The sequence below is a fragment of the Cyphomyrmex costatus genome, unplaced genomic scaffold (assembly GCF_001594065.2).
Source record: "Cyphomyrmex costatus isolate MS0001 unplaced genomic scaffold, Ccosl1.0 scaffold530, whole genome shotgun sequence".
NCBI lineage: Eukaryota > Metazoa > Arthropoda > Insecta > Hymenoptera > Formicidae > Cyphomyrmex > Cyphomyrmex costatus.
Genome location: NW_017279525.1, coordinates 1 through 12,823, shown reverse-complemented (window position 1 = coordinate 12,823; position 12,823 = coordinate 1). Strand labels below are relative to the sequence as shown.

Genomic DNA, 12,823 nt, shown 5'->3' with positions numbered 1-12,823 from the left:
ATACAAGAACGCATTATTAAAAAAATATATAATGTTATTTTACTTCTGATTTCTTACTTCTTATTATATCTGCTTATAAAATAACAATTAAATAAAAATATTAATTAAAGAAAATAAAAAAATAATAAATAATATCAAATATAGAATTGATAAAGAACGCAACATTTTTTCTGAACTTGAAAAATGAATTATATGAAGTATGAGAAATCTTTTTGTCTTTATTTCTTTGTAATATTTCAACAAAATATTTTAATAAGCGAATTACAAGTTTTTTTTATATAAAAGTATTAATACAGTTAACATAAACAATTAAATTTTAACATAAAGCAGGATATAATTATTAATCTTCTTTCAATTTTTAAACAAATTTTTGATAGCATTATACTGACTCCACTATACCAAAAATTTGTCAAAATTTATAAAAATTGAAAATAAAGATTGTTGACCTATAATACATATTTTGATATAATATGTATAAATTATATTATTTATATCATGATATATCTTTGATAATTTTCAAAATAATTCAATACTTTCGGTTCGAATTTTAAATTTCAATTACTATCAAATCTTAATAAAATAATTCAAAAATATTAACATGCATTATATAATTTAACACTATAAAAGTTCTTTTATAATCTTTTTAGATACACTAATCAACGTAATAATTCTGTGGTAAATGTAATTTACTCGACACCCTCATGCTACTTGAAGGCTTTGAACGATTTGAATCTTCAGTGGCCTAGTAAGAGCGATGACTTTTTTCCATATGCGAGCGATCCTCACTCTTTCTGGACCGGCTATTTCTCGTCGAGACCAACCGTGAAATACTTTGAGCGTGAAGGAAATAATATGTTACAAGTAAGATGATCAAAGATAATCAAAATTTAATCTATCAAATTAAAGTGAACGATATTTTCAAAATAACAAACCGCTTATTTATAGGCAAGCAAACAACTTGTTGCCCTAACAAATTTAAAAAATTATGACAAATCCTTGGAACACTTCCGTGAAGCAATGGGAGTGATGCAACATCATGATGCCGTAACCGGTACCGAAAAACAATTGGTCGCAAACGATTATTCTCGTATATTATATAAGAGTATGGATCAAGCTGGAGAAATAATTTCAAAAGCTATATGGTAAATATTCTCTAAGTGTAAACGTTTCTTTTACGTTTCGTTGTTTTAATTTACGCTTCCTAGAAGTTTCGTACTCTTTCCTTACATTTTACTTATGCTCCGATTTCTATTTTCATCATGGCATTTCTATACGGAATATACATATCAAATTTATAATATTTATATATTATAAGGAGTCTAATTTTATATATATTGTATATATATATATGTACACACATGCATGCGCGCGCGCGCGTGTGTGTGTGTGTAAAAACATTACAAATCCATTGTTATTTTACAAAATTTAAAAATGAATTTTTTGTTAATGTTTATAAAACAGGAAATGGTCAGGGATGGAAAATAGTACAGCAGCATCCTCTAAATTATTCACATGTTTGCAATTAAATATTAGCTCGTGTGAATTTTCTGAGAAAAGTGACACGTTTATAGCTGTGGTATACAATCCTCTAAGCAGGCCTGTTTCTACTTACATTCGCGTCCCCGTTCAAGAAAATTCTTACATTGTTCAATCACTCACTGATGGTATGTATATATGTATATATATACACGATATACATACACTTGATCTAAAATATCAGAATATGAGATAAACTAATATAAATATCAAATCAATCTCCAATCAAATAAAATCAAGGGCCGCAACAATTAACGGTGCTGAAATTAACCCTATAAATATACTTTACAATATTCGTAAAAAAATGATAGTCAACTTATATATCGTCCAAAGATTTAAAAACATTACTTTAGAAATAGTTCGAAATTAAAAGAATATATTTAAAAAGAGAAACCAGAATTTTCAAAATAAGAATGCGAACGTATATTTACAAGCAATTTAACATCATAATTACAAAATGTATGCAATATTTTCGATATGGACAGATAAATTAAGTAATTTGTAGTCTCTAGTATTTTTATAATAATTAAATTTATATAATTAAAGTAAATTTTATATGGTATTAATATGGTTAACTTTAAAAATACATATATAAAGCAATAATTATTCGCATTTTTTGTTTAGTTTAAAATAATTTTAATGAACTTTTACTATATATAACCTAGAGTTTGATTAAACAGGAGTATATCCAACCGTGCAAATAGTACCGATTCCCGAAGCAGTTCAGAAAATCCCAGGAAGAAAGAACAATGCGATAAACGAAGTCGTTTTCCGCACTTTAGATATTCCTCCTCTCGGTATACTAGTTTATTCCATCGAAAAAATACAAGAAAATGTAGTTGAACAACCTCAGTCAGCCAACTTTATAAGTAATGAGGTAAATAGATCTCCCATACAAATATATAATATAAATCATTAAAATATAAAATACATACATTTTTAAAATACTGCGTCTTTTTTCTTACTATAAACTAAACAAACTAATTAAGCAATATATTGTTATATAATATATTTCAAATATATTAGACATTAAATAAAAGAGTGGTTTAAATATGAACGGTATTTTGTTTGCATGAATACAAATTAATGTTGGTAGATGTATTTATAATATACTGAATAACAGGTGGAAATGTTAATTTAATTTCAATTCTCTATATGCTCCCGAAGTTTTGATATTTAAATTCTGCACACCCTGTATATTTATAAGTTTTTAAACTTTATCATGTACTGAAAGATAGAATTGTGACATCTTTTTATATTTACGACAAAAATCTGTACATAATATTCTATTAGTAAAAAAAGAGGTAATGACTCGTTACATTTTGAGTGACAATGACGGTAATGAGTTACTTTTGCAAATCAATAACAAATAACGCTAACGAGTTATTTTTATATGAAGTAATGTTGCCAACCCTGATAATTTTCTTATTTGGATAATCAGTTTTATAATCTTTTTTTATAACATAATAAAATTAATTTTGGTTGGAGAGATAACACAAGTATTCATCAACTAATCTCGAAAATAACAATTAAATTGTTTTATAAAAATTTTTAGCTGTATAATATATCCGTTAATACCAATGGTGACTTAACAGTACACTGGAATAAGCAAAACATGGACGTCGTACAATCCTTTCATTACTACATAGGAGCAGAGGGTAATAACAAGAACTTTTTAAATAGATCATCCGGTGCGTATATTTTCAGACCTAAAGAACTATCGGCCAGGAATTTTGCATATAGCGGATCGTATAAGATATACAAAGGTATTTATTTACAGAATTTATTTTGAACAAAAAACTTTATTTCTAATGATATATTATAAATGCATCGCTCCACAAAATTTATTTTCTATAGGTCCTGTTGTGCAAGAACTCCATCATACAATAAACGATTGGGTTAGTCAAGTAGTTCGAATTTATCCGGAAGAAAAGCATATTGAATTTGATTGGCTTGTTGGACCGATACCTGTCAAGTACTATTGTCGCAATACTTAATTCTTATCTATACAACTCGCTGAATAATTTAAAATTTATTAGGTGTACGAATTAGTTCGGTCCGTTTTTGTGTTCAAAAATACATTTATTTCAAAATAAAATGAATGAACAGATTAATCCTGGCTACTACTTTTTCCCATCTCTCAGGCAATTTTCGAATTCCATCTCGAAAAAATGACTTTGGAGGAGATCATCTTTTGGAAAACGGACCGAACTAAATTTGTACTCCCAATATAAAATCTAAATTTGAATAAATATAAAAAAATTGATTAAATAATGATTATAAATTGCTTTATTTTAGAGATAAGATTGGTAAAGAGATAATCACGAGATACTCCAGCAATCTAAAAACAGACAAAACGTTTTACACGGATAGCAATGGAAGAGAGATGTTAAAGCGTATAAGAAACTATCGATCAACATGGAACTTGGACTTGAAGGAGCCAATATCTGGCAATTATTATCCGGTGACCAGTAAAATTACACTTAAAGATAAAAAGAAGCAATTAAAATTAAATGTCCTTGTCGATCGTGCCCAAGGAGGAAGCAGTTTAAAGGACGGTGACGTTGAACTGATGGTAAATATTCAAATTTAATTGATACATTTTTGTAATTATTGTTATTTGCTGTCTCTAATAAAATTTAAGTTATTATAAGATATGTATATATAATTATTTAATATTGAAATATTTATATAAGGCTAATGTAAATTTATAATACATAAAATTTGTTTCAAATATGAAGTTTATATCTAAAGTGAGTTGTACATTATAAATTTTACTAAAATAGAATTTAAAATCCATATTTGGACGATTCCATTTTTAAATGTTATTTATTTTTATTTTACACTTACAATGTAAATCTTACAAATTACTTAAAACTAATGCAAGTTTATTATTATAAAGAAAACGTTATCAATGATTATTAATTATTGTAAATTTGGCTTTCACGTATGTGTATTTACTATAATATATAACATTTTAAGATGTGTTATATGAATTTGAATAATAATATATAACATTTTATTATAATATACTAATATATGTAATAATTAAAATTGCTTGTAGCTTCATCGAAGACTTCTAAAGGATGATGCATTTGGTGTGGATGAAGCATTGAATGAAACTGCATTTGGCGAAGGTTTAGTAGTGAGAGGTACGCACTATCTCTTTGGAGGTAAAGTGAAAAACATGGATACATTCGTATTAAAGGAAAAGGAATTAGCGCTTAAGCTGGCCTTGCATCCGTGGATCTTAGGTGCACCAATTAATTTCAGCAGTATCGAAAACATATGTGCTGTACTCAAAAGTTTCGTACGTATAATATTTAATCTCTATTTAGGTTTAGAAGATACAAAATTATTTATAATTATATGTGCATTTATTTTTAAGAATTTTTTTATTTAGGACTTTTTGCTTAATCATTTCCCGCGTACGTTATTGTAATGTACATCAAATTTGAAGACATTATATCCGTTAAAATTATTTAATTTTATCGACATAAACTAAAATCTAATGTACTGTGACGTGACGTTTTTTCATTCATCACAAGATCATAGAATATGACTAAGAAAAGTACGGAATTTACGTCCTGTGTCCTTTCTATTTAAGAATGCGGGCATGTCTGCGCACATTTAAAATTTTTATGCTTATTTCTATATTTTTTATTGGCTGTTATTGTTGTGAATATTTCTGTAAAATTATTGGCAGTTTCTTAAAGTACTTTGTAAATTTTGCATCGTCTCATCGGATTAACAAGTTAGGAATGGATAATAAGATGGCAAGGACGAGGAGTAGAAAAGAGAGAACTCCCTACTAAAAAAACAATTACGTCACAAAGTTACATAATTAAATCGCATGTAATTAAGACAAGTAAATTACGTAACAAATTGTTTCAAATCAGTACGTGATCTTTCAAAATGAATCTATGAAATGGGAACCAGAGACGAATGATATATTATCCAAATTATATAATCAAAAAATCATTGGAAATGATTGTTTTTCGTTACATTAGAAAACCTCTTCGATGGGCACCTTGGGCTCAAAAAGTGTTATGAATAATTAAGATAGAAGTCGTAAACGCGAAAGTTCATAAAATTAGCTAAAAATTAATTGCATATACTTTTTTATGCCCTTTACCCTTCTTTCTCCATTAAAGATTCTGACAATGAGTGATTGAGAGCATTAGCGTGGGGTCACAATGCAAGTAGTTTAAAAGTATATTAAAAAGTCTTGAAAAGGCAGTGAAACGTGTCGCAATAAGCATCACGCCGAAATATCTATTCAAATGTAATAAGAGCTAAGGCTCTAGCTGGCATGTCATAATTAGCTAATTGGTTTGTAACCGCCCGAATGGGATAAATGATTCTAATAAAATCAGGCTGAAGGAGTTAAAATAGTCTTTCAAAATTTGTTATATCGATTGTCAATTATCTTGTAAGAAAATATGATATTTTGACATGTTTTCATTAATAAACATTTATACATTGTTACAGACTTCTGGTCTTAATAAAACATTGCCACCGAATGTGCACATTCTTACCTTAGAACCTTGGAAAGATGACACAATTTTATTAAGATTGGAGCATCTCTTTGAAGTCGGCGAAGGTCTGCGAATGTCTCAACCAGTAGAAGTTGACATTCAGGTAAATTTTTATTTTTTTGAAAGTAAGTCTTTAATTATATATTTTTGCAATTATCAACATATTACAAAAATTTGATTACTATAATTAATCAGAGATATTAATTAGAACCTGTCTTTACAATAAAAGAAAAATTCTTTTGCAATTCTTTTATCTTATCTCAATAGAATCTGTTCTCGATGTTTTCAATTGAATCGATCAAAGAAACCACATTAGGGGCTAATCAGTTATTAAGCGAAAATAAACCTATGAAATGGGAATCAGAGACGAATGATATCCAAAATGGAAATGAAAGCAGACAAACTGTAGAGGTTCACGACAATGTAATCAATATTCTCTTGAAACCGATGGAAATACGGACGTTTATTCTCACAGTAAAACGAAGACCTTTTTAAATGTGTATATATGTAATAAATTTTACTACTTGTGGATACATGATTTTCTTTATTACTATATATAATAAAATCACATTAAATATATATTCGATTATTTCTTATATGTATATGTAAATCTATAAATTGTTATGTGAAATAAAACAAATGATGTCATGACTTAATTATAAAAATATATGAAAAGGAAGATATGGAAATCGTAATAATTTGAAAAAAATGATATAACTTATATTATGATGCATATTTATGTGCGCTATGAATGATGTACTTTAAAATAGCGAGTTGTAATCTTCATATATCTTCTTTTACAATTGACACGCGCAACAAATATTATTGCTAAATATTTGCTTCACACAGATTTTAATGTAATTCGTAGTATATCGTTTATTGACAGTACGATAAACATTGCGTCAGAAATTCGAATAATAATCGTCTTTTTCAAATGTAAGAACAATACATTTAAATATCTATTTTCCTACGATGCGAACGTACAATTTCTAATGTACGATTATACGTAACATTTATTCTCACAATCTACAAACGTAATGTATTTCTCTTTTCCGCTTATTCACGAGCGTAATGTATTTCTTTAGATGCAAATATTCTATCTTGACATTGCCACTTCTTTCACGGATGCATCTCATAAATGAAAATTAGAAGATTCGAGTTTATATTATCATTACATTTGAGCGCTCGTAAACAACGGAAAGAATCTATACATATACAGATTTCTTGTTACACGCGATCAATAGAGTTCAAGTTGTTGCATACAGAGTGAGAACCCGTATTCAATATATTTCGCATTTATTTGAGGTGTTCATTGAAATAATTTATAGTCTCAAAAAATTAACATCATTTAAATCGCTGTTAAACTATTGTGCCAATATTTATCACAGCTATGAAATTGCTTCACAAAAAAGAATTTGTTACGCATAACAAGAAATATATAATTATTTATATAATATGTATCAAGCGTAATGTAATATCAAGAAACCTCAACTGTTTAATGGCTCGAAGACAATGTCAAGGTTCCTCAATCTAATATTAAATATATCGACTGCTGTTTCGTCGAGTGTTAAATCAGAGCAACATACACGTGTACTTTGGCACAAAATAAAAAATGCACTACAGAGTATTCTTTTACATTTCAATGTATTACATATTGTTTGAATACCACGTTTATAGCCCTCCCGGATATTTGATAATAACAATCGTAACACTCCTCAAATGTATGAATGACAAAATGTAATGTCAGATATATGATATAAATACTTCACATTTGAAATGACATAAATGTTTGAAAATTACGAATAATGTATAAAATCTAAATTTCAACTTCCACAGTCTTATATATATATAGTTATAATAAAAAAGAGCAGTGAAAAAATAACTCTTTATGTAAAAAAATAAATCAGAGTTTGACGAAAGATATATCGTGATATTCTAGCAACGTGTATATATCTATAACTGGAGCATATTCTAAATGTATCGAACATTCTGTGGGTACGGTCAAAGCATTTAAATGATCAATCAGAAGAATTTTACTAATTGACCAATGTCAGGGTTGTGTGGCTTCGCGGCAAGACGGTTGCTTGCTAATATGGACGACTCGAGGCCTCGGTTCAAGTCCCGGCACCGATGAAGCTCCCTGATATCTTTCTGGTGTTATCGCTTATTTCTTACTAATTGACCAATCACAAAGATGCTTCCAAGCATTCTTTATCATTAGTATCACATCGACCGTACCTTATACATCGAATATTCTGTACATTATTTTAATTCTCTCGTTTTACGTTTTGATATAATAATTAATCTAACGATTATTTTATGCATTTAACAGCTGTACAAACATTTGTCTGTAATTGTATATAAAGTGTGACATTTTAACAGAGAAATAAAATTTTACAGCAATTTTATGCATTCTCTTCTTGGCACACTAGACTATTAGTTTTTGTACAGATATAAATATACATATTCTCATACAACACAGATGTTTGCAGCATGATTTTTACAACATTGCATATTAAAGTGCAATCGTGAAAATTTTTTTGCAATATTACTTCCGCAATAACATTTTACAAATATTGTGAAAAATAATGTTCTATGCTTTCGTCGCGACTAATATATATCACAAAATAGACATGGCGTCTATTTTGAATTCTAGTAAATAAAAATTCTTATAAGATAGAATAAAAAGCGAAGAATTAGCAGATTTTTTATTTACATTTTAATAAAATAATTTTTTAAAAGGTCAGTTTTAAAAATTAAATCTAAAAAACGAAAGTAAATGAGATATATATTTTGGTTCTTCTGTACAAAAATTAATTAAAAAAATTTTTATTGAAAGTTATATGTCAAAGTATTGTAATATAATGACATTTAAAATATAAAAAAAAATATTATAATGTAACATATTGTATTACTGCTACATTGTATTGCAATATTTTTAAACGGATTTTGAAGCGGACATTTTACATTGTTGCATCATCATTGCAACAACATTTTGCAAAGTTTTTGCAATGTTGCAAAAAAATCTCGCAATTAAATATTTCTACAATCTTTTTGTGATGTATGGATTTTTTATTTTATCTCCTAATTTACTAGAGACGTTCATTTTCCTCAGTTTCTGTATCGACCCCATCTTTCGTCATTTCGTTTATCTGCTTCTCCTCTTCGGAAACAGTAGGCACTTTAGTATGAGTCGAATCGTTCCATGATTGAATTTCCGCAGATCCAAATAGCCAAAATAAGACTGTTGCCGATGTAAATACTATCGCTGATATCCAAAACATTATACGCCATTCTTCCACGCCGTTCTATAATACAAAATATAAATACAAATAGAATAAAAAATAATAAAAAAAGGATATACAGTTATATGTATATAATATAATAACAAAAATGCACAAATACACAAAAATATAAAAAATATATTATTTCATATACACGTATGATGTGCTTTTTAATAAACCGCATTTTTAAAAACTAGAAAACTTATTTATATTTTGAATGTAATTTTGATATGGAAAGATAACGTACTCTTTCATTGGTTAAAGCGCCAATAATGGGTGGAATAATGAATCCAGGAAAACTACCAAATGTGTTCATAATTCCATATAAAGAACCGGCATAGTTTGGTGCCAAGTCTTGATGATTCTGTAAATTGGTCTGGCAAGCGGCTCCATTAAAGGTCAATGCCAATATTAACATTATCATTGCAGTTGTAGCATCACAACCTGCGTATGTCATTACTACCAGACAAATTGCAGGTCCCATATGAGCTATTAACAGTCATATTTATGAATTATCGGTTAAATAATAATTGTCTACGTACATACATTTTAATAACTCAATTTTGAAATTGCGACAAATGTAACTCTGTTTCAAATTACTTACAGAATAACATAAATAATTTCCTTATCCAACCTAAAGATAAAAAGTTCTTTCTTCGCACGTAATCGCCCGCTGCTGCAAATAATACTCCAGCGCCTAATCTAGCTATGTAAGGTAATCCAGTTATTGCGCCACCCTATATATAAAAATATTAAAATGTCTTTAGTAATGAGAAAGAAGACTGTAAAATAATATTTTACAATTGGAATAATCTTTATGAAACAAAATCATAAGATATACCGATTTCATATTGAAACCAAGGACTTCCAACGTGTATTTGGGTCCATTTGTAGCGATAAAATAAATACCCCACATATTTGCAAAGTGGGCCCACAGTAATACTAGAAACGGTGGAGATGTAACGACTGCTTTCACCGGTAACTGGACCTGTATAAAAGATATATTAGTTTATTTTATAATTATTTACATTTTTTATTTCTATCGTTTAATACTTTATTTGACGAAGAATGTGTATACATTATTTATCAAATAAAGTATTAAATGATAAAAAAAAATAATTACATATATATATGTATATATAATATATATGTCATACTTTTTGTTTCGAGACGGAAGTGCCTATTTTTTCCTTTATATAAATTTTCTCTTTTTCTGTGATACCAGGATGTAAATCCGGTGTATCGTAGATTAAAAATACCCACAAGGCATAAAAAATTAACATAAGCCCGCTTGTAACATAAAACGCAGCTTTCCATCCGTAAGCACTGATCACTGCACCACATAAAGCGAATGTTACTACGGTTCCAAATGGACCACCTTGAAAAAAAGAAAACAGTATATGTGAACATATATTTTGTCAAAAAAGTTTCTATTACAAAGATAAAGAAATGAAGAAGAGAATAATACCTTGCATAGTCCATACAAACATGCCCTTCTCACCAGGAGGCACCCATCTGGCAATCATCGCGTGAAGAGCAGGATAAACAGCGCCCTATAAATTAATATATTAGTCTTACTAAAAATTTACGTATCTCACTCTTCAAAATATAATTTATATAATGGTATTAAACATAATATTTAGAAAAGACGTATATAATGTTTAGGTGACTTACTCCGAAAAATCCCATTACAAAACGAAGTGCAAAAACAAAACCATAGTGAACACTAGCAGCCCAAGGCATCAGAAGATTTAATACTGCGGGTATTAATGTAGCGAATCTAACATCAGAGATAAAGAATAAGTATAATAAATACAGATAGTTGATTAACGGTAATCAATTTCGATTATACTTACGCTACTACTTTAGAACCTCCGTATTTTTCAGCTAAAAGCCCAGCTGGTACACTAGCCGGCAAGACACCATAAAAATATCCCGACAGCAGTAATCCTTGAATATGTTGATTCCATTCAAAACGCTCTCCGAACTAAAATGTAAGAAAAGATACATTTATAATATTACAGAATATACACTTACTGCAATAAAAGAATTCTATTACATGAAGAAATATCTATTAATAATGTTCGGAGTAAGCGGTTGTATTACATTTTATACTATATTTAAATTTAATATAATATCAAATATAAAATTTGGAAAGAAAGGTACTAGGAATTAAGCACAGATAACTTTACGCAAATGCTGATATATATCAAACAAAACTTTTTTATTTTTATTTATGTAATTTTATTGTCTCTGAAGAAAGCTTAAAAATGAGCTGAAATATGTAAGCATAATTATTATTTTAAATTTTAGTAGTTATGCATCTCCTAAAAATGGATTTTGGTGGCTCGAAGAGACTTGTAGCGTCTATCAGTTTTTGAACATGGCTGGAGACACTACCGCGTCTCCTGATAATAAAAAAGTTTTGTCTGATATATATCAGCATTTGCGTAAAGTTATCTACGCTTAATTCCTAGTGCCCTTTTTTTCCAAGTTTATATTTGATTTATACAGGAGTTTTTGTTATTTAAAAATTATTATATGTTTTAATATAATATAATATTCGTAATATTGTTATCAAAAATTACGTTAGTGAATTAACAACATATTCACGTGAAAATTTTAGCGAACGAGACTTACATCTTTAAGCACAATACTCTTATTGCTTTTTATATTCGCTACACTGCAAGCTGGTCCGACGCCACCATCTTTGCTTGTAGTGTTTACCATAGCGACAATAGTTATAGATAAATTAGTACGAATGACGTAGGAGAACATACAAGCCAAAAACATCATTGCTCCGAGGATTCCTCTTCGAGGGATTTTCTCTGTAACACGTAAACATCTGTTGTTATAAAAAGTCAATTAAGATAATAATTATATCAATGTACTAAATACAATATATTCTCAACGATGTAATAATAATGTATTAACAATTTTCTAATAGTAATCTAATAAACAATTCAATATATATATTTCAAAAATAATTTTTTTTTAAGTTTACAATTATTATTAAAGTATATTAATTTTAATATCATATTTGTCATTAAGCTAACGACATTTGTAAGTTGTAAATCATTTTTGTATTATTTTAATTATTATTTATTACTATTGCAATTGATAACTTTTTGCAATATTTATTAATTTTTTTTTGTTAAAGTACTTGTGTATATTTCATGTCGGAATAATACAAGAATGATTATTGTATAACGCGAAGCATTTCTGTTTGCTCTGCTAAAATCAAGAATGACCTTTGAATCGGCACACAATACCTAATAATCTTAAATCAAAAACGAACGATCTTCGACAATAAACATCTCGTTCCATTAAGTATATGATACCCAACGAAAGTGCAGGAGCAATTGAGTGATCGTTTTGCGATGCACATTATACTATTAAAATACAATTTATACATATAAGATTATTTTTATCATTTTTTATTAAATTATTTTAGTTTTAATAAAT

At 28.2% G+C, this 12,823-nt stretch overlaps 2 protein-coding genes across 2 annotated transcripts in view; one reads left to right on the top strand and one right to left on the bottom strand.

Annotated features, from left to right (window-relative positions):
- The window catches only part of LManII (Lysosomal alpha-mannosidase II), a 12,012-nt gene extending 5,443 nt beyond the window's left edge, over positions 1-6,569 (top strand). The window contains exons 8-17 of the mRNA XM_018546254.1: positions 648-861; positions 946-1,142; positions 1,462-1,664; positions 2,217-2,413; positions 3,092-3,302; positions 3,394-3,511; positions 3,835-4,111; positions 4,601-4,846; positions 6,028-6,177; positions 6,342-6,569. Of these exons, the coding sequence (XP_018401756.1) occupies positions 648-861; positions 946-1,142; positions 1,462-1,664; positions 2,217-2,413; positions 3,092-3,302; positions 3,394-3,511; positions 3,835-4,111; positions 4,601-4,846; positions 6,028-6,177; positions 6,342-6,569 (2,041 nt within the window). The remainder of the gene's footprint in view (positions 1-647; positions 862-945; positions 1,143-1,461; positions 1,665-2,216; positions 2,414-3,091; positions 3,303-3,393; positions 3,512-3,834; positions 4,112-4,600; positions 4,847-6,027; positions 6,178-6,341) is intronic.
- A 2,466-nt stretch (positions 6,570-9,035) lies between these two features.
- LOC108778938 (sialin) lies at positions 9,036-12,190 on the bottom strand. The gene is made up of 9 exons (XM_018546263.1): positions 11,999-12,190; positions 11,215-11,345; positions 11,033-11,138; positions 10,827-10,911; positions 10,516-10,736; positions 10,200-10,346; positions 9,963-10,095; positions 9,606-9,847; positions 9,036-9,382 (listed from the first exon to the last, which is right to left on the bottom strand). Exons 1-9 carry the CDS (start codon positions 12,152-12,154, stop codon positions 9,167-9,169), a joined length of 1,437 nt encoding a protein of 478 aa, XP_018401765.1. The 5' UTR covers positions 12,155-12,190; the 3' UTR covers positions 9,036-9,166.
- Between the last annotated feature and the right edge of the window lie 633 nt (positions 12,191-12,823).